This window comes from Ictidomys tridecemlineatus, chromosome 2 (assembly GCF_052094955.1).
Source record: "Ictidomys tridecemlineatus isolate mIctTri1 chromosome 2, mIctTri1.hap1, whole genome shotgun sequence".
In the NCBI taxonomy this organism is placed as follows: domain Eukaryota; kingdom Metazoa; phylum Chordata; class Mammalia; order Rodentia; family Sciuridae; genus Ictidomys; species Ictidomys tridecemlineatus.
In genome coordinates, this window is record NC_135478.1 from 806,196 (window position 1) to 827,176 (window position 20,981).

The 20,981-nt window shown below is 56.5% G+C and overlaps 1 protein-coding gene across 5 annotated transcripts; it reads left to right on the forward strand.

The window, feature by feature from the left end:
* Positions 1 to 907: 907 nt before the first annotated feature.
* Positions 908 to 19,825, forward strand: Pwwp3a (PWWP domain containing 3A, DNA repair factor). 5 transcript variants are annotated; one of them, XM_078032599.1, is made up of 14 exons: positions 978 to 1,096; positions 2,341 to 2,466; positions 3,031 to 3,116; positions 4,129 to 4,199; positions 6,190 to 6,954; positions 7,852 to 7,953; positions 10,647 to 10,717; positions 12,117 to 12,193; positions 12,767 to 12,827; positions 14,489 to 14,564; positions 14,896 to 14,946; positions 15,747 to 16,183; positions 17,166 to 17,254; positions 19,492 to 19,825. In XM_078032599.1, the coding sequence occupies exons 2-14, from the start codon at positions 2,410 to 2,412 to the stop codon at positions 19,544 to 19,546; spliced, it is 1,998 nt and encodes a 665-aa protein (XP_077888725.1). In that variant the 5' UTR covers positions 978 to 1,096; positions 2,341 to 2,409; the 3' UTR covers positions 19,547 to 19,825. The 5 variants fall into 5 exon arrangements, with proteins under 5 accessions (XP_077888717.1, XP_077888725.1, XP_077888720.1 ...); XM_078032594.1 differs by having other exon boundaries at positions 1,075 to 1,209; XM_040290760.2 differs by lacking the exon at positions 978 to 1,096 and adding an exon at positions 1,270 to 1,414.
* The last annotated feature ends 1,156 nt before the right edge of the window (positions 19,826 to 20,981 follow it).

The following is a 20,981-nucleotide window of genomic DNA, read 5'->3' on the forward strand; positions in this document are numbered from 1 at the left end:
TTCATCCAAGGCCCTAATTAGGCCAGAAGAGGATGGCTGTCCCTGGACCTTGTTAAGACTGAGCTACATCACCAGCTTTCACGGCCTGTGTGTCCCCACTTGAGCCTTACAGATAGATGTCCAATTACAGGTCCTCCTTTGTCGCCAGCCCTGTGGGAAACTCAGAAAAACGGGAGGGAGGATGGCCATTTGGTGTCACTTTGCATTTCTGGAACCCAAAGAGACCCAAATCGAAAAAGTGCCAGGGACCTGGCCAGCAAGAAGCTGCGGTGAACTAGCTCTCACCACTTCAGTGTGTGCCAAGTACCGGGTGATGGTTACTCATCCTCACCAGCACACAGGGGCTGTGAGTTGCCTGGGCCCCCAGCTGGGTCAGACCGCCTGGAAAGGAGATCCAGGGAGACCTGCAGGAACGCCTTGACCTCTCCATCCCTCGTCTCTCTTTAGACCCTAGTGACCTGGGCACAGCCTGGGAGCCAGGCACATCTGGAGCACTGGCCGCACTAGCAGACCAAAGGCCGGGGGCGGGACCTGGCCAGGGCTCCCCAGAGGGTCAGCGCCTGGACCCTGGTCCCTGTGGCACAGGCCCAGGTGGAGCGCCTGGGCCTGCAGGACCCTCTGCGTGGCCAGATGGCCGTGTCGCCAGCAGTGGACGTCACTCAACTTCCCCCACGGCTGGCTGGGGGCCCAGTCGTGGGCACATGCGGGTGTGCTGGCTTTGGGGTGTGGACCGGATTGGCTGGGCAGCACTCCGAACTGGAAGGTTCGGTCGGGATCATCGCGAGCGCGGCGGTGACCCGTCCGTCTTCCCGCAGGGACCTGGGGTCGGCGACCGCGGCCTGACCGGAACACAAAGGCACGCGACGCGGGAAGGCGGGCGCCGGGCGCAGCGACCCCAGGGGCGCCCGAAGACGACCTACGCATGCGCGACGGCGTGGGCGTGGCCTGCGCCGGGCCGCGGCGGCTGGTGCGGGGGCGGGTTGGGGAGGCGGCGGCGGCGTCCCATTGGACAGCGGCGGACCTGGGGCGGGGCTTGGCTCAGCCGCGAGGCAGGCTCCGCCTCCAGCCCGCGGGGAGCTGCGCGGCGGCGGAGGCGGTGAGCGCGGGGGCGCGGGCGGCGGCGGTTGGCGGGCGGGCCTTCCGCCGTTGGGTCCGCCGTGGCCTCCTCGCCTGGGCTGGGGCGCTGTGCTGGGCAGGCCGAGGCGCCCGGTGAGCGCAGCCCGCTGCGCCTCTCGCGTCGGCCGGGCGGGGCTGAGGCGGCGAGGCCCAGGCGGGCCTGGGGTAGGGGCGGCCCGGCCCGGAGGCTCGTCCGCGGCGTGCGCCCGGCGCTTGCGGCCCGAGGCCCCTCCGGTGCCAGGGCCGGGTCTCTGCTGCCTGCACCCCGCCTTTCCCTGAGCCTTGGCCTCTCCTGCCGGTACCGCCTCCTCTCTTCCTGCGCCCCACCCTCCCGCTCCTTCCCGAGCCCCCACTGCTGCCTACGCCCCCGCCGGCCTGCAGGCCGAGTGCGCCGCGACCCCCTTCCTGCTGCCCCTGGACCCTGCTGCCTGAACCGCCATCCCTCCACCTGAGCCCTGCTCCTGCTGCTTCCCGAGTCTCCCCTCTGCCACGAAGCCCCTTCCTCCGAGTCTGTGATCCCCTGCTGCCTGAGCCTTCTTCTCTGCTGGGTCCCCTCCTTTCCTCACTGATACGAACCCCCTCTTCTGCTTCCTGAAACCCCTTTCTGTCCTGCTTGAACGTCTGCTGTGAACTCCCTTCCTGCTTGGACCCCCTCCCCTAGTGACCCCTTTTTTCTGCCAGAACCCCCCCGTGAAATAGCACCCCCCCAAAAAAAACAAAACAAAACAACTTTCCATTTCTTTTCAACAGCCAAGGCATCTCATCTCTTCCGTGGGTGGAGGGAACGGTCTGCAGCTGTCCCCGTCCTTTTGGGGATACAGCAGCTGAAAGAACATTCATTCTCTCTGGATTTTTTGTGCTGTGGTCAACTGTTAGCTCCCATACCCAGGCAGGGCTTTATGCATTTATTGCCTAAACCGTCCCTGTGTGGAGGTCATAGGCTGGCCTTCACTGTAGAGATGATTTATTGAGAAGTTTTTTCAAAATGGTATGGGAAGAACTGCTGGGAGGGAATCTGCTGTATTTATGAAAAAAGAAAAACAAAAACCACAGGCACCTGCCTGGTGACTGAGGCCAGTTTGTCGGTGTGTGCTTGGTGCCAGGTTAGGGAACCGAGTGGTCTAGTGGAAGATAAGCTGAGCTAACCTGTGCCCTTGAGGATGGTGTCTGCATGAAAATTGCCAGCAAATGCCTTTATAAACCACCCTGCAAATTCTGTTGCAGGGCACGTGGGCATCAGACCTTGAAGCACTTTGTGCCAAATCGTTACCACTAACCACATGAGCCTAAATCATGACGGATGCCAAGTACGTCCTCTGCAGATGGGAAAGGCGATTGTGGCCTGCAAAGGTGACAGCAGTTACTCTATAATTGCAGGAATTGGAAATGACTTTCAGGTGACAAGTAAAATCTTCATCAGGCACCAATACCTAGGAGTGCTTCCGTGAAATAATTGAACCTGAACAGTTGGCGCCTGGGTCTGTTGGCACGGATTCTCGTTCCCCATATAATGGGGTTTTGGTCTAATGCTTACAAGGTTCTACTTCCAGAAGTGTCATTTATTCTCACACACACACACACACACACACAAAGGAAAGAAAAAGGAAAATAACAGCTTTAAAAATGAATACAGGGCTCTGACTCAGAATTCCTGGCAAGAGGCTCCTGGTGGTAATGCGCGGGGTGGTGTTTGGGGTGCCTTCCTGCCGCAGCATGAAAGGCACTGTGGATGGGAGCCTGAATCTTGGGCTGGGAAGCCCACTGGTCTCCTTGTCTGAATTAGAGGAAATTGGACTGGCATTTGAAATCTTTGGTTGCATACGTGAGAAGTACTTGGTCTCTTTGTAACCCTGTTACCTCTGTGTCTCATTTTGTCTTAATAACCAGGATTGTTATTATTTTTTTCAAACATAGGTTTTGGCCAGAACTGAGACTTCAACAAAAAATAAGAGAAAAAAGGAATTCTTTCTAGATGTTCAAATACTCTCTCTAGAGGAAAAGTTAAGTGTTGTATGTTTTAAGTCTTCTTTTTTCTGTGTGGGCTTTCTGATCCCTACCTGACAGTGAAGTCTGCTCTTGAGAGCTCATGAACTCCTCCCTCAGTCAGTGTTAACCTCGTGAAGGAGTGTTCCTAATAACCTTGGAGGACAACTGGTTTTATTATATGCCTGTTGGGAGACCATGAGTGCCATTTAGAAAGAGACGGCACAAAACTTGCGAGAATGTGAGCAATGTGCAGGGTCAGCTCTCCTGGGGGTCCACACGGGTATTTGTTTCCCACAGATCAGTGGGTCTTGTTGCAAACCCCAGAATTTTGGGATTTGAACCTGTCACACCAATAGGAAACTTATTTTTCTGCATTGAAAAAGCAAATAAACGGTTGTGGGGCAGTGTGTTGCTTGTTGTGCTCTTGGTTACCTGCGGGTAGAGCAGTGTGGACCACCTTCAGGACGATGGCAGAGTCCGAGAGTCCTCTTCTTCTTCTCTGGGGAGGCCTCCCTGCCCTCTCCTTCCTGTGTCTGCAGAGCTGCCTCCTGAGCCTGCCTGGCCCCCAGCTCGCTCTCCCTGCGGCTGGGCAGTAATTGAATACCCCGACTTACAAGGAAAGCACATCCTTTTAAAGTGAAGCGCGCCTGCTGGGCTGTAAACAGCTGTCAGTGACATTACCTACTCTGAAAACCTAACAAAGGAGTTATTTGTGCAGTTGAAAGTAGGATTTGCCTCATAAAAGTCACAATTTGAATTCATTTTTACTCTTAACTCCAGCCAACCTTTCTATCTTAAAAGATGGAAAAAAAAAAAAAAAGGCAAAAAAAAAAAACCTATCCACCAGGGTCCTCGCTGCCTCTAACCTCAGGCAGAGGAATTCCTAGTTGGCTGTTACTATTGGTGTAAGTGGGAGGTTGAGGAGGAAAATGAATTTAATTCTTTTATCATCTGAACAGAAGCATGTTTGAAAATGTCTTTGTGGCCTTGGCTGGTAGCGTGTAGCCGTCCCTTCTGTCTCTGCAGAATTCAGGTGAAGAGCACGGAAGTGGAAGCCCTGCAGAAGTCTCAGATTGAGAACATTGCCTCTTTCTTAGGTAAGCGCACATTTCAAGGGATGGTCAGCCTTAGTAAATGAGAGCATTTGGAGGATGTGGAGACCACTTGGAGTAAAAGCTCACCCCGGGCCTATTCTCACGGAGTGTGAATGAAGGAGGGGAGACGTGGATCTGCTTTCTTAAACCTTTTCAGAATTTAACCCTAGGATCAGTTCTGTTCTTTCTTGTGTGTGATTTTTTTTTTTTTTTTTTAATAAGTTGTGTTGCTGGGTTGGAACCAGAGCTTCACACAAGCCAGGTGAATGCACTGCTTCTGAGCCTCACCTGGCCTGGAGTCCTGTTCTTGATCCAGCTCAAGGCCCTCTCCATACAATGAGGTCTCCAGAGCTCAAGGACATAGTGGGCTTACTCCCACAAGGGGAGGGTCTTTTTCTTGGTCCATTCCATGACTGTGAGATGACTAAGTTACCACCTAGTCTGGTTTCAGCCTGGGTCTTGAAAAGTGGTCATTTGTGTGCTTAGAAATCTAGGACAGAGTCCAGGGGAGGAAGCACGGGCTGGCCTTCTCTACAGAGCCTCTGCAGCTGCAGCGTGGTGAGGCAGGAGTGGATGGGGGCTCTGCCCCTGCTCTCTCAGCATGAGCCTTTCGTGGCTGGGAAAGACTGCCTGAGCCTGGTGGAGCTGGGACCTGTCGGCACATAGCTCGGGAGCATTGGCCTCAGTGCTCACCGAGTCACAGATCCACAAAAAAATTTTCTTCTACCTAGAAATGCCAGTATTTAACCCAGTGGCAAAAGATTGTTTTTTATTTCTTTAAAAGATTGTTTTGTGAAAAGATTGACCAGAATCCTTTCCATGGTGTTTGTAAAATAAGGCCTGGTTTCCTGGACAGCTGCTGTCACTGGAGCAGGGTGTGTGCCTGCCTGCCCCAAAATGCTGACCACGTCCTTGGGTGGCATCCCGATGGCTGGTTCAGGCTGTGTTGCAGGGCAGGTTACTTGTGGGTGCTTTTAATATTAAACGGGGGGGGGCTGGGGATGTGGCTCAAGCGGTAGCGTGCTTGCCTGGCATGCGTGCAGCCCAGGTTTGATCCTCAGCACCACATACAAACAATGATGTTGTGTCTGCCGAAAAGTAAAAAAAAAAAATATATTCTCTCTCTCTCTCTCTCTCTCTCTCTCAAAAAAAAAAAAAAAAAAGAAAAGAAAAAGAAAAGAAATTTTAAACAGGGGCAAAATGTGGTTTTGATTGAGGCATTACACCTGCTGAGCTGCGGCATTGCCTCCCTCGTCCTGTTCAAATAGCAGCGCTGGGTCTGTATGTTGGAATGAATAAGTAAAACCATTGCCCGGGAGGATGGGCTAGAGTCGAAGGGCCCTCGGATAGCTTTCCTGGCTTTGAAATGCCCTTGTGAAGAAGTGAAGGAAATTTGGGGCTGGGTTTGGGGCTCAGTGGTAGAGCACTCACTAGCACCGGGAAGGCACTGGGTTTGACCCTCAGCACCACATAAAGGTAAATAAGGTATTGTGTTCATCTACAGCTAAAAAAAAAAAAAAAGTGAGGGACATTTACCAGCCCACAATGAGCTTTCAGAGGGCTTCCTCACTGCCCCTTGCCCCACCCAAGAGTAGCTGCCAGTGATTTCTTTCTTTAGTTGGCATTGTTTTTTATTGACCCTGATTGAATTTGAAATTGTATGGTTGAGAGGATTTGCAAAACATTTGAATACATTTTGCTCACAGTATTGTTTCGTAACTTGGAAGAATTTATCTTGGTAGCGAATCAGGTTGAGGTCAGTGAATTTTTCTTTTCTTTCTTTTTTTTCTTTTTCCTTTTTTAAAGATTGCAGCCCTGAATGAATAGTTGTCTTGTAGCTTTGTCCCCTTTTCAGGGAATCGTGGGTGAAGAACGTTAGGCCTGCTCTTGCCTCATTTAGGGCGAGTGCTAGCGACCACGGTGACTGTGGATGTGTGGCCGTGGCAGCCCCTGGGCACCTGAGCGTGACAAGTGCTCTCTCTTGCCCCTGCAGCCTCACAGGAGGAGGTTCCTGCTGCACCCCTGGAGGAGCTGACCTACAGACGGTCACTGCGGGTGGCTCTGGATGTTCTGAATGAGAGAGACCGCATCTGTCAAGAAGGCCCTTCCCAGAGCGAGCAGCTGCCCACGGGCGTGGCTTCCCTGCCCCGTGATATTCTCTCTCCATCTTTTCTGCCTGAGAGGAGGTGGGAATATGCACAACATGACTTGTCAGGTTTGTTCACTTGTGAAAAGGCCCCCAACTGCAAAGTGGACCACAAGAAGGAGCTCAGGAAAAGTGAAAACCCAAGAGCCCAGTCGGTCAGTCCAACCAGCGACGGTTGTCAGGATGGTAGTAGGTCAAGGAACCACCGAAGCAGTCGAACGCGGGCAAGTAAAAGAAGAAGGAATTCAGCCCCAAAGTCCACCTGGTGCCAGGGGGTGCCTGCACTTCCAGGGGCAGGGCTGGAAGAGGAAAGCCAGGGAGAGCCTGGCTGCTGGATGGCCCTGTCCTCACCTTCCCGAGCCAGGGAGGACGATCCGTGTGCCAGGGCTGAAGGACGTGATCCAGGCTTGCCATCAGGTAGCCTCACAGTGCCCCCAGCCCAGGAGGGGGCCGGGGGACGCCTGATGAAGAGGCTGTGCTTAGATGGAGGCCAGAGGCTGCAGACTGCACAGCTGGAGCCGGCGGCCTCAGGGGCAGCGCTGCCTCTGTCCAGCACTCCTGCAGAGGAAGCGAGACACCCTGGTCTGCAGGCCCATGGCCAGCTGGAGCAAGGTAACCCCCGCTGCTGGCCCTGGGAGGCAGCACTCGGGCTCTGCCAGGATGGAACAGTTGGCAGGCACTTGGTGTTTCTAACCAGATCTTACTGAGACTGTTACCAAAATAGATTCAGAGCAGAATTTCTCTTTCCTTTGTGTTTGTCTTCCCACTGAGTTATAATTGCTTTAGATTATCCCAGATACCATGTCTGTACTATTGTTGGGGATGGGAGTAAGTGGGACCTGTGGCCCTGGTGGAGCGTGGCTGAGCAGCTGCGCCACGTCTCAGACACACAGGCCGGGAAGCATGGTGCCCAAGGCTCTCGGCACCTCTTTATTCTTAACCTTGCAGAGCCAGTTGCCCTCCCATTCGGTGAGACAGGACTCGTCCGGGGAATCGCTGTGTAGACAGCTACGTGTAGTTCAGGCCCGTGCTGGGATCCCCATCCCAGCCTCCAGCGCCTCACTTGCTTTTGAAACGTCTATTCAGGAGCCCTCACTACCACAGGCCCAGTGTCAGGAGTGACCTCCCTGCAGATGGCTGCACAGCCCTGGGTCTCCATTCTCATAGCCCACCTCTCACCCTGTAAGGGCTGAGGAGCCAGTCTGTGCCTCAGCACCATTTCCTGAAGTGACCATGCCTGTACCCTGCCTTGTCTCAAGTCAGTTCTCAGGCTGGCAGGGGACAGTGCAGCAGGACAAAAGAAGCAAGTCCCTCTGAGTCCGCTCGGTGCCTGGCAGCTTAGCCTGCTGCTGCCTGGAAAGGCATCTCCCTCCCCCTTGTGTTTACTTTTCTTTGAAATGAACCTGGGCTGGGTGTGGTTGGGCGAGGAGCTGCCTAGCTCGCAGGGGCCCTGCGCTGACCCCTGTGCCGAGAGGAGTCGTGGTGACAGTCTAATCTCGATATTGGCAGACCCTCCATCTTCTGAAGAGTCCATGGAGTGTGGTTCCATCAATTCCATCCTGGATGCAGATGAGGAGGACGAGGAGCCACCGAGGATCCTTCTGTATCACGGTAAGAAACAAGCACAGAGCTTGCTTTTGGGTGTAACAGGACACTCGGAAGAAACTGGGCCATGTTCCAAGACCGCTTCTGACATCTCCCCGAAAGGTCTCTTGCTATTGGAGTTTTCTTCTACTAAACCAAGACCTGAGAGGGACCCTGAGAATTGCCTTTTTCTGTGTTCTTAAGAGTAACCAAATGGAGGAGGGGGTCTGACAAAGAGACCTTTGGCCCTCCCTGTCAGCATGGCTTCTGTCTGCTTGAAGCTCTTGTCTTGTTCCTTGTGGGAACCGCATGGCTGAGTGAGTGGATGAGTCATATTGCCCTCCTTTGGGTGTAGCCGCATACTGCCTCCTAGGGGCACACCTCTGGCTGTGGTGTGGGGATGTTGGTCCTGGCGGGCAGTGTGTCCAACCCAAGGGAGCAGTGTGCACCCCCAACCTGTTTGGTTGCCTCTGCATGCGGGGACAGAGGAGCTTAGCAAGAAAAGGATTTGATTTGAACCAGCAACAGGTGGCTTTGCTTCCGGAACCAGCTAGAACCTGCTGCATCTTAGATTCCCTGCCGCCCTGCACCTTTGCTCAGGCTTGTCCGTCATTGCTGGTTTGCAGACAGATGCTCAAGATGGTTCAGACACGGTGCAGGGAGGTCTGTGGGGCCTGCCACGGGACCCTGCAGGCCAGGGTCGGGAGGTTCTGCAGGCGCCTGCTTACTGGTTGTGCAAGCATGTGTGCACTCATGTGTTCAGGCACTCTTGGTATGTCACTCTTTTGATATTTATTTATTTAGTTATTGGCGGACACAACATCTTTGTATGTGGTGCTGAGGATCGAGCCCGGCCCGCACGCATGCCAGGCGAGCGCGCTACCGCTTGAGCCACATGCCCAGTCCCCTGTCACTCTTTTTTGGAAGGGTCCAAGAGTAGAGTCCAGGGTGCTTTAGCACTTTTATTTTTTGAAACAGGGTCTCACTAAGTGGCTCAGGCTAGCCTTGAACTTGCAGTCCTTCTGCCTCGGCCTTCTGGGTTGCTGGGCTCACTGGTGTGCACCACCATGTCCAGCTGTGCAGCTCTTTTTTTGTCCAAACTGCTTAGAGCTTTTTGTCATTAAGTAAGCATAATTGCAACCTTGAATTTTCTGCTTTCCCCCACATGGTGCCAACTCAGACTTTCATGTCTCCACGTGATCTTCTGAGTGTTGGTGGCAACTCGCTATCATTCCCTAGGGGTGATGAGAGGTGGATATGGTGCCAAGGCAAAGTGCTTGCATGACATGCGTAAGGCCCTGGGTTCTAGACGTATTTCTGCAAAATGAAGGAAGGAAGGCAGCCCATGTGTGGAGTGGTGACTCATGTCACCTGAACTGCCAGAGTGTCTGGTGGCCTCCAGTCCCACGAGCAGGTTTGCTGGCTGGGAGGAGAGAGCTGTGCCTTCCTGGAGGGCCCGACCCTGCACCTCCGCCAGCCAGAGCTGGGCTGGCCCCGGCCACACAACTCTTGGGGTGCTCCTTTCTCTCAGGAGCTCGCACAGGTCTGTTTTGTTTTGCCTTTTTAAACCTTGTTATTTGTTGATTGGCGGTGCTGAGGATGGATCCCGTTCCTCAGCTATGTGAGGCCAGCCCATCACAGCCCAACCACTGGGTCTCACCCAGCCCTTGAGTGGGCTTTTGTTCCCCGTTGGTTTGGGTTTTCATGCGTCAGACTCTTGGCAAGGTGTGGTGTGCGTTCCTGACCCCAAAGTCTCTGGAAGCTGATGAATGCCTCGTTTGGGTGGAGAGCTGTCGCCTCCTGACCATAGCAAGTGCCCCTGGCCTGTTACCCCAGCCTGGTTTCTGCCAAGCGGGCCCTGGTGTGTGCCGTGAGCTGCGGCAGCAGCCTTCCGGTTGTTGCCAGCCTGTGTGCCACGGTGTTCCTGGCACTGGTACTCTCACGTTTCTAATTGTTCACTCATTCTGGGAATTTCTTGGGATGGGGTAGCCGATGTAGTTGGGTTTTGTTCATAAACAGCTTTTTAGTTATCTCATGATCTTCTCCCCATTTTAAGACCTTGGTTTCTCTGGTAGGCGCCTTGAAAATCACGTTCTCCCGTGTACCTCCCTGTGGGCCGTTGGCCCCATTCCTGCTTTGTGCCCGGGCTGTATTTTGTGATCCTGGGGCTGGGATGGAGCTGCACCTAGCCTGAACCACTGCTTTAGGGAAAAGTTCTCTTTTTGTTGTTGTTACCAGGGATTGAACTCAGGGGCACTCAACCTCCGAGCCACATCCCCAGCCTGTTTTTGTTTTTTATTTAGAGACAGAGTCTCACTGAGTTGCTTAGGGCCTTGCTAAGTTGCTGAGGCTGCCTTTGACCTCACAATCTCCTGCCTCAGCCTCCTGAAGCACTGGGATTACAGGCAGGTGCCACATGCCTGGAGGGAAAAAGGTCTCAGTGTAGGAGACCTTAGGTTTACAGAAATTGCCAACACAGGACAGAACCCCCACTTGCCCCTGCTGCTGGTGCCTTCCCTGACCACAGTGTCTGTACACTCTGAAGCATGGGTGTGTGTTGCATGGTTTGTGGTGTTTCCTTGTGCCTGCGTTCATCTTGCCGGGCCCCTGGCACAGTTGGGTGGCATTGAGATGGTGGGTGCATGCTGACGGCTGGTGTCTCTGGAGTTGCTGCTCCGGCTGCTCCATCTGCCTGACTCTCTGTTTTTTCTTTTTTCTAGAACCAAGTTCATTTGAAGTAGGAATGCTTGTCTGGCTTAAATACCAAAAATACCCCTTCTGGCCGGCGGTGGTAAGCACGACCCTGCCCCTTGTTGGCAGCCAGGCCTGCGTCCTGGGCGGTCAGCCCTTGACCTGGTTCTGCTGCTGGGGAGCTCCAGTGGGTTTGAGAAGCTGTAGGTGCCTTTACCTAATGGAAGGGACTAGTTATTTGGGCACAATTTAGTGTGGTTCATGGGTCAAAGTTCTATCAAGCAGAATTAGAAAAACCTTCTCAAAAGAAAGCGCTAGTAGAGCAGGGTGGTGGCTCAGTGGTAGAGTGCCCGCCTAGCATGTGTGAGATACCGCATTCGATCCTCAGCACCACAAAGGTATTGTGTTCCCCTACAACTGGAAAACAGATGTTAAAAAAAAAAATGAAGCACTAGTGCTTGCCCCCTAGTGTGTCACTTTGAGCTTGTCCCCATTAAAGCACAGGGGTCAGGTTTCAGCTGGGGCCTTCGCAGTGTGGGGAGTGTTTGCAGTAATGTGACTCCAAGTGGCCTGGGCGCTGCCCCTGCCTTCTCCCGCCTCAGGCTGGGTGCTCATGGGCCCTAGGAGTTCTGACTCTTGTAGCTGTAGTTGTTCAGTTTTGTTTTCTTTTTCTTTTCAAATACTTGTGTGGTCCTGGGGATGAAAGCCAGGGCCTTGGGTGCTCTAGGCAAGCACTCTGCCACCCAGCCACACCCAGCCCTGGCTGTTTCTTATCAAGAGACAGCAGTGTTTGAACTCACCAGGTGTTTGCTCTGCTGTTTTAATGGCTCTGAGCTCACCCTTGCCAGCAAGACCGCCCTGTGCACGGCTGACTGTGGTCACAGGAAAACGGTTGCAGTCTGAGCAGTGTCTGCTAGGTGAAGTAGGGCCTGAGCGAAGGCAGAGACTCAGGGAGGGGGCCTCAACCCCTTGCCCTGCTGTGCAGGGCAGTGTGGGGTCCTCCTCCCTCCAGGCCCTGCCCCCACACCTCCTGGCACCTCCTGGGCCCTGCTGGGCTGACTGGTCGCTGGCAGGAGAGCTTCCTGGGCACAAGGGCAGGCAGCCATGGCCTTGTTTTCGGGTCTCCTGGAGATCCTAGGGTGGTTTGGGTCAGGTCCACATGGCGGTTCCTCTGCTGTCTTGGGCTGGCTCCTAGCCTCTCTGAGCTGCCTTTGCTTGTCCCGAGAGTGAGGATGGGAACCCATGAGCTAGTGGGAGGAGCCACCCAATGCTCCTTTGGGGTGCTGCAGTGGTGGGTGCTGGTGTTCTCAGAATCCCAAGCAGAAGACCACCCAGCCCGTGTCAGAGGGGACACGGTGGAGAGCAGTGGTGTGGCTGCCTTCTTGGCCTCTGTCTGGGCCTGTGCTGGCTCTCCCCACCTGGTGGCACCACTCACGGGCAGTGTTGGAGCCACCACTTCTTGTCTGTTCCTGACGCCATCTCCTTGGCTTTGCCCACAGGTCAAAAGCATCAGACGGAGAGATAAGAAGGCGAGTGTACTCTTCATCGAAGGGGACATGAACCCGAAAGGCAGAGGGTAAGGCTGCTGTTCTTGGCTGTCTTGAGTGGTCAGGAGGCGTGCTGGCGGCCCTCGGGGGGAAGCATGGCTAGGGCCCAGGCAGGGTGCAAGAAGAAGCATGGAGGCTGTAATGGAAGAAACGGTTTTCAGAACTTCCCCTGCCAGCTGTGAAAGGTGGCTTGAGTGACAGGGCCCACCTGCCCAGACCGGTCAGAGCTTGCCTTGTGCAGACAGCGTCCTGCCTCCACCCAGGCCTTGCTGTCTGCCTGAGGCAGGTCCCTTGGCCTTTTCTTCCCTGCGGGATCCTCTGTTGTGAGCCAATAGCACAAGAGCATGGGATCTGCCCTCCACTGGTGCTCAGAAGCCTCACACTCCTCCGGTGGCACTCTGGGGCTCCTGGGTCCTCCAAGTCCATTTTGGGGTCCGCTCTGGAGCGCACGGCATCAGCGGTGTCCCGTCCCTTGGGCCTAGCTCTGCGCTATTGTGGGCAGCTGGAAGAGCAGTCACTGGTGGGGCTGAGGCCTGAGGAAGCTGGGGGCAGTAGTTCCTGAGGTGCTGGCTGCCCTGCTGACCGTCCCTCTCCCCGTCCAGCATCACCGTGCCCCTTAGGAGACTGAAGCACTTCGACTGTGAGGAGAAGCAGGCACTGCTGGTGAGGGGCGTGTCGCCTGCTTGCTTCCTGAGGGTGGTTCTGTGGCTGAGCAGCGTGGCCCTTGTGGCTTTGGGGTCCCTGGCTCCTGTGTGTGTGTCTGCCACCTGGGTTGGGAGCAGGGCTTAGAGCCCTGGGTTCCTGGGACCCCAGGCCTTGCCTGGTGCCAGGAGCCAGCTGGTCAGAGGGCCTCCCCTCCCTGAGCTGGGCCACCTGGGAACCTCACCTGCATGTCCTGTGCACTGTCCTTGGCTGTGAGGGGTTGAGGGCCTGGGCTGTGTCCTGGTCACCTGCCTGGGCGCTTTTTTTCCCTTTTCCTATTCATGCTGGGACTGGAACCCAGGGCCTCCTGTGTGCTAGGCATGCACTAGCCACCGATCCCCATTTCCTTTTCCTGATTTCAAGTCCTCTAGAAGGTGGGCACTGCACTCCCTTCCCGAGCCTGGCTTTTTTGGGAGTCGGCAGCCCCAGGTGGTGAGCTCGCCTTCCTGCAGCGTGGAAACCACGCCCTGTCCAACACCTGGAATGCTGGTGGGCAGGTGCTATTGACAGAGGGTGGGCTGGCACCAGGGGCCACGTTGAGCCCTCTGGCCTCCCAAGAGAGAAACCCAGGCCCAGCAGGTCAGGGCTGGGCCGCCTGCATTCAGAAGTATCGGTTCTGCTCTTGGGAGTCAGAACGGCCTCCCTGGAGGAGTGCAGGGCACTCAGGAGGGCGGTGGGGGGTCTTCTTACCTTCATCCCTGGAGCACACAGGAATTGTTTCTCCAACTGGAGTCCTGGTCACGGGTCAGTGGAGGCCTGGGCCCTTGGTGAGCAGCGCTACCTACGTCCTTTGCTCTGAGGAGAGTGGGTTTGGTGCCCCGTGTGGGTGGGTGGCCGGGAATGCTCATGGACCATTTAAGTGGGTGGGGCTGGTGTGACCCTGAGTAGAGGGGACTTCGTGCTTCAGGCCGAGAAGTGTCAAGAGGCATGGCTCCTGAAGAGCAGTTTGGGGCAGCGCTTTGTGAGGCAGGTACTGGGGGCTCCCCAGGGGCCAGCAGACTGCAGAGGACATGCGGGTGGTACTCCTCTGTGGCTCTGGAATCTTCTGTAGGCTGTCATGTGACCACCTGGCTTTGTGGGACCTGTGGAGCTGCAGCTGCCTGCTCTCTATGACCCATGCTGCTTGGTTGTCACCAGGAGTGTCTCCTGCTGCCCTGGAGGTGGCATGCAGGGCAGGCAGATCACAGGCTGGTCCAGGGCACCCATCCTCCTGGGTGTGTTGGGGCCACTCTCACAGAGGGCATTGGCCTTGCATACCACGAGGACCCTGAGGCCTGGTGAGACCTGGCACTGGTGGCTGACGTCCCTCCCTCCTGGGGGGCAGCATGTCCTCTAGCAATCCTGCTGGTTCTGAGCAGTGTGTGGGCGGGCACACACACACACAGACATGCGACGACATTGGTGGGCACTGCAGGTGGCTGTCCACCTCCACTCCTGAGCACTGGCCCAAGACCTGGGCCCCTTACTTAGTGAATGAGGAGACTGAGGCTCCAAGGGACTGTGGGTTGCCCAGGGCTGCCGGGCAGGTGCCAGGCTCTGCGGAGTGTCCTCTGGACAGAGGGCATGTGTGAGGTGGTCCTGCTGCCCTGCTAACATAACACCCTGCCGTCCGGGTCTCGCAGGACAAAGCCAAAGAGGACTTCGACCGGGATATTGGCTCCTGCGTCTCCCTCATCACCGACTACCGGGTACGGTTAGGTATGTGGGGCCACAGCCTGGAAGTGCCTGCTGTGGGCAGAGCAGAGGGCAGGGCTGGCACTGGAACTTAAAACCCTGAGGGCTGGCTTGAGGCCTGGAGGCAGACGCGCACTGCTCCTAGTCTGTCCCCCAGCCTGGCTGGGGGATGTAAGCAGAAGGCGAGGTCTCCAGGGGGAGAAGCGGTCTTGGGACTCCTGCCTGGGGCAGGTCGAGCTGTGGGCTGTTCTGCAGCACCCTCTGGGGTAGGCTGGGGAGGCCCCAGAGGAGGCACGCGGGATGGGATGCAGAAGGTGCTGGGAGGACTCACTCTCACCCTCCCTCTCCCCTGCAGGCTGCGGCTCTTTTGCGGGCTCCTTCCTGGAGTACTATGCTGCTGACATAAGTGAGTCCTGTGGCAGTGTCGAAGTGCCAGCTGGCTGGGAGGGCGTGGCTCAGTTGGTGGAGTGCTTGCCCCGCACGTGAGAGCCCTGGGTGCACCCTGGCACCACATGTTACGCACATAAGCACACACATGCTCCCATACTCACACATACATATGCTTACACACTCACATGTGCACACAGTGAAATGAAAACATGGAAGTGGGATATGCTTTTAGCCCAAGGCAAGCTGTGGGAGACCCCCACCAGATGCAGCCATGCTGCCCCTGTCTGCCGTGGGGCCTGTGTGGCTATTGGGTTCAGCTCGTCTGTCCTGGTGCCCCTCATCCCACAGACTGCGTCCGCATTCTTCCATGGGGGCGGGTACTATGTGTGGCAGGGACTTGGGGAGGGCACTGGAAGGCTGGACAGTGCTTTGCAGAGACTGTCCTGAATTTCCTTTAGGACAGGAGCAGGGTTTCCATTCATAATGGTTGCAAAAGGAGTGGAAAGAAACTGGTTCTCTTTTAGCAGAGCTGCTCGGAGGGGTGGGGAATCTCTTCTCTGCTTGGGTTAAACATGGCTGAAGGGCCCAGTTAATAGAGGATAACCAGGATCCCATCAATATGAGGGTCCTCAGGAACCTTAAAACAAAACCGCCGTTCAGCCGCTTCCTGGGATCTGGAGGCACCTGGTCTGCCTCCCAGTCCTGGCCACGGCTCCAGTTTGGGCGCACAGCAGTGTGGTCCACATGTGGCCCTGAAGGAGGCAGGGATCCTGCCCAGGCCCAGGAGGGGCCCCACGACATGTGCTTCTGTTGCAGGCTATCCCGTCCGGAAATCCATCCAGCAGGATGTTTTGGGGACCAGGTTCCCTCAGCTGAACAAGGGAGACCTGGAGGAGCCCGTGGAGGGCAGCACTGCAGGGCGCAGGCAGCCCTGCAGGAAGGTGCTGCCTGACCGCTCTCGGGCTGCGCGGGACCGCGCCAACCAGAGGCTGGTGGAGTACATCGTGAAGACCAGGGGTGCAGAGAGCCACCTGCAGGCCATCCTGAGGAGCAGGCGGCCTTCGAGGTGGCTGAAGACGTTCCTGAGCTCCAGCCAGTATGTGACCTGCGTGGAGACCTACCTGGAGGACGAGGAGCAGCTGGACCTCGTGGTAAAGTACCTGCAGGGCCTCTACCAGCAGATGGACGGTGAGGTGCTGGCGGGAGTCAATGGTGACAGCATCAGATTCATCCTGGACGTGCTGCTGCCCGAGGTGAGCCCTGGGGGCAGGCCGAATCTGGGATGGGGTGGGAGGAGCAGCTCCTCAGAGGGCCCTGCTAGGCAGGCGTGTGCACTGACCTTGATTGGAGTCCTGACACGCTCAGGCAGCGTGGTAAGGCTGTGTGCCTGTACCCGCGGGAGGTGGGAAGACTATATTCACTTGACCTGTAGATACTCAGTTGTGTCCTCTGGAACTGGGTGAGGTCTGGGATGTTTGTGTTTGTCTTGACAGGGAACGCTCCTGGGACACCCGTCCCAGGGGCCGATTCATCCCCCACACACTGGGGATTGAATCCAAGGGCGCTGATGGCTAAGCTGTGTCTTGAGCTCAGCAGGGTCTCGCTGGCCTTTAAGCCTGCAGTCCTGTGGCCTCAGTCTGCCTCCCAAATGGCTGGGGTGACAGGCGTCCATGACCGGCCCTGCCTGTAGGACTTTTAGATGCTATTGTTCTACTTAGAGGAATTAACACTGTGGTCAAGGTCAGACACCCACTGCAGACCTCAGTGGCTCTCCTAGTCGTCAGCTCTTTTTTTTTTTTAAGTTGTCAATGGACACAATGTCTTCTTTTATTTATGTTTGTGTGGTGCTGAGGATGGAACCTAGGGCCTCGCACGTCCAAGCCCAGCTCTCTACGTACAGCCCCAGCCCCAGCCCCAGCCCCAGCCCCAGCCCTTGTTTTGATGGTTGACTTAACAAATCTTCCGAGTGTGCGTGTGGTCTGGGCCTGCCTTTTACTTGTACCGTGTTTGGTGACCTGGCCTCTTGTCTCTGGGCCAGAAGATGCTGTCGCTGACTGGGCTCAGTGCCTCCTGCAAAGACTTCGGGCTTGCTGGAAGCATGGGCAGTCTGGAGGGGAGGGGAGGGGAGGGGCGGGGCGGATGCCAGGGCTCTCTGCAGCCTTTCCAGCCTGGTGTGGGTTCCGTGGCTGCCCTGGCACTTGCTGCCCGGGTCCAGCTTACTCTGCCCTCTCACAGGCCATCATCTGTGCCATCTCTGCAGTGGACGCGGTGGATTACAAGACGGCTGAAGAAAAGTACATAAAGGGACCTTCACTCAGCTACCGGTAGGCGCCGGGTCCGCTCCTTGTGCTACGCAGCTCCTGGGCCACCTCTTCCTCACAGGCAGCCTGGCAGGGGCACCCAGCCTGTCACTAGATGGAAGACAATCAGCAGGTGGCCCTGGAGTCCCCGCCTGAGCCAGACTGCCTGGGGACCTGGGTGCTGCAGGAGGCTCTGGGCTGAGCGAGCGTTCTGGCTGCACTCCTCCCTGACCTCCTTGGGCAGAGCCTGTGTGCGCACGTGCCCCCCCCCCCCCACACACACTGCACTCTTGCCCACCTGCTCCCACCCCCTGGCTCTTTGAGAAAAGAGATGAAGATGAAGCAGCAGCATGGCCCTGATCAAGATGTCTCCCTCTGGTTGGGATGTCTGGCCACCCTGGGACTTTTGGCTCCGAGAGCCCCTAATCCTCCTCTGGGCGTTCTGCCAGGCCTTGCTGGGAGCCAGGCGGGCTGTGGGCAGTGACAAGCTGAAGGCTCAATGGAGTCATAGGCAGGGTCTCTGTCTAGGTCTTGCAGGTCGGCCTCCCAGGCCCCCTGTCCTGCACCCTGGAGGTGGCTGGAGCTGCAGCTGCTGGGGAGTCCAGGGAAGGAGCCTGGGCTTGGCTGTCTCGAAGGCCCAGAAGCCTCCTAGAGGAGGTCAGGTTGGGTTCCGTTGGCGGGAATTGTGACCCTGGGCAGACAGAATGTGGTTGTCACTGGCTCCTAGCGCCTGGCCTGTTTCAGTCAAAGCAAGTAGAAATGACAGTCTGGGAGTGAGGCAGGAGCCACAGAGACTCTCGGCCAGCCCAGCTCCTTCTTTGTCCTGCCTCCTGTCTTAGAGCCTTCGTGGCGGTCCAGGCAGGTAGGGCCTCCCTCACTCCCACGGCTCCCTTCTGAGGAGCTTCTGCCCTGCTGTGCCAGTATCAAAAAGTGCTACAAGCCGCACAGTGGGCATGCCTGTCCTCCCAGCAACCTGAAAGGCAGAGGCAGGAGGATGCAAGTCCAGGCCAGCCTCAGCAAAGCCCTGTCTCAAAATAAAATGGTCTGAGGGTGTGCTCAGCAGTGGAGCACCCCTAGATCGGCTCCCAGTGCCTCAGGGGGAGAAAAGTGTGGAGTCCACACCTGGATTGGCCGGGAGCCCCTCAGCTGAGCTGCGTAGAAAGGGACGCCAGTGCCGTGCGGGGGCATCTCGGGTGTCTGGCGAGCAGGGTCCAGGTTTTCCTTTGGCCTCCAGGGTGTTTCCTGCTGAGCGCCCCCTCCCAGTGCCATCTGCCCCATGCCTGCATGTTGGTGCTGTGTCCTGTGGTGGAACCCGGGGCTCCCCTGAGCTGCCACAGCCCCTTCTATTCTGCTCTGAGGCGGGTCAGGCTGGCCTGGACCTCACAGCCTCTCGCCCCAGCCTCCTGCGTCACTGCACAAGGGTGCCCTCACTTGGCTTCAGGGCCCTCTGGGGCTCGCGGTCACCTTCGTGCAGCGGTGTCTCAAGAAGTGCCTGCCATGGCAGCAGTACCCTCTTCCCACCTGAGGTTCTCTCCCGTGCTCCACCGTGCGCTACAGAAACGTGAAGACCCTGTGGCCTGTTAACCTCGCGTTTGCGCTCTGTCCGAGATGCCCTTACTCTTGGCCTGTGAGGGTTGTTGCCTCAGAGGTGTGACTGAGGACACTTGCCACAATGTGTCACCTCGAAGTGTAGTTTATAGCCTGGAATGGTGCCACAGCTAGGTCCCAGCTCCTCAGGAGGCTGAGGCAGGAGGATGGCAAGTTCCAGGCCTAGGCAGCATAGCAAGACCCTGTGCAATTTGGTATTTCACAGTTGTTTTTTTTTTTTTTTTAAGATGATTATTTAAAAAAATTATCATGCTGGGCTGGGACTATAGCTCAGTGGCAGAGCACCCGCCTTGCACGTGTGAAGCACTGGGTTCCATCCTCAGCACCACATAAAAAGTCAGGCTGTTCACCCACAACTACAAAAAAATGTCTTTTAAAAAATTATGCAGAAAATGTCCCTGGGCTGGGTGTGTAGCTCCGTGGTGGAGTGCAAAGCCCTGGGTTTAATCCCCGGCTGCAGCAGGGTGCAGCGGCGCATGCCTGTGATCCCTGTGTGATCCCAGAGCCTGGGAGGCCGAGGCCAGGGGACAGCAAGTCCCAGCCTCTGCAGCCTGGCCCCATGTCCAGCTCTTTGAGTGTGTGTGTGTGCGCGTGCATGCGTCACACACACAGTGACGGGTTGCTGAAATGATGGACCCTTTTGTTTTCTGAAGGGAAAAAGAAATATTCGATAACCAGCTCCTAGAAGAACGGAACCGGCGCCGCTGAGGATGGTGCCGCTGCCAGAGCACTGTGGTCTGCGCGGCCTGGCACCGGGTGACACGTCTCCCTGCGGTGCACGCCAGTGTTCTGGAGGGTCAGGACCCCGAGTGGGGCGCAGGGTGGGTTCCCCTCCCTGAGGCAGCTCCTTCCCTGGTGTCTGGGGAGGGTGTGCTGTGAGCAGGCGCGCCCTGTGCTGGGCTGCTCCCGTGCTGTGCTGTGCTGTGCTGGTGCGAGTTTGTCGTTTATGTGACATTGCATCCAGTATTAAATGTGTTTTTAAAAGAGGCTTGTGTGATATGTTTCCAGAAGCACCGCGAGTTGGGTCTGGTTCTGTTCTGTTCCTCTCTCTGGTCTCCTCCCCGCCCAGCTCTGGCATTTGCTCCGCTCCGAGGCCCTGGGTGTTGTGCTGGAGAAGCCAGCACCAGAGAGGAGCTGTTCCCATGTGCCACAGCCTGTGTGGGAGGAGGGGCAAGCCCTGGCAGTGGCCACCCCTGAGGTCCTCTGCTTGTGTGCACCCCACAGCAACCTCGAAGAGCTGGGAATGGCTGTCCACAGGGTCCAGCATGGCCACCACCCCACCTGGTGGCCACTGCAGGAGCGTGCAGAAAAACCAGCTCTGTCCTGGGCCGGCCCTGGGAGGCCTGTTCTGCAGAGTCCTTCCCACATGTGCCCAACAGCCCTGCAAGACGACCTGGTGGGGAGGGCAGCACCCGTCCTGGCCGTGGCGGCCACACACCCTGGGTCTCAGCAGACAGTCTGGGAGACAGTGACATCCTACGGAGGGAGAGCCTGGGTGGTGGACAGCGAGCCTCACAGGGCAGCCCATGATGATCATAAAGGTGGCAGTGGGTGCCACGACACCCGTGCCTGAGCCTCGGTGACCTGCACACCGAGGACCCTTCCTGGTGGGCCTGTCTGGAGGGTGGCCCTGGGGAGTCGGGGAGGCTCTTCTTCACTTCTGTGGTCCGGGGAGCAACCAGCCTCGCTGCTGCACCTATCCCCCTGGGCTGCACCCAGGCCCCTCATTTTTAACTTTTGGTATTGGGGTGGAAACTCGGGTGCTTTACGACTGAGTTCAACCCGTCTTGTGAGTCGCTGAGGCTGGTCTCAACCTTGTAATCCTCCTGCCTCAACCTCTGGCCTCTGGGATAACATTGTCACCCAGAGGAGAGCATCCAGCACTCTTACGAATCCATCAAATGCCATCCAGGACTTCTGGGACCAGCCCTGGTCATGGTCAAAGCTTGCCTCCAAACTCACCAGGGAGTAAGTTTCTCTTTGGTGACACGCCAACCTAGTAGGGGCTTGGGAACAAAGAGCAAGTCCAGTAGTACACTCTTCAGAAATGAACATGTCCCCGTTGTGACAAACTGCTGCATTAACACAAACCTGAATTGAAGAGCTGGGTGTGGCCTTCAGAGGATCTCTGAACTATCACCAT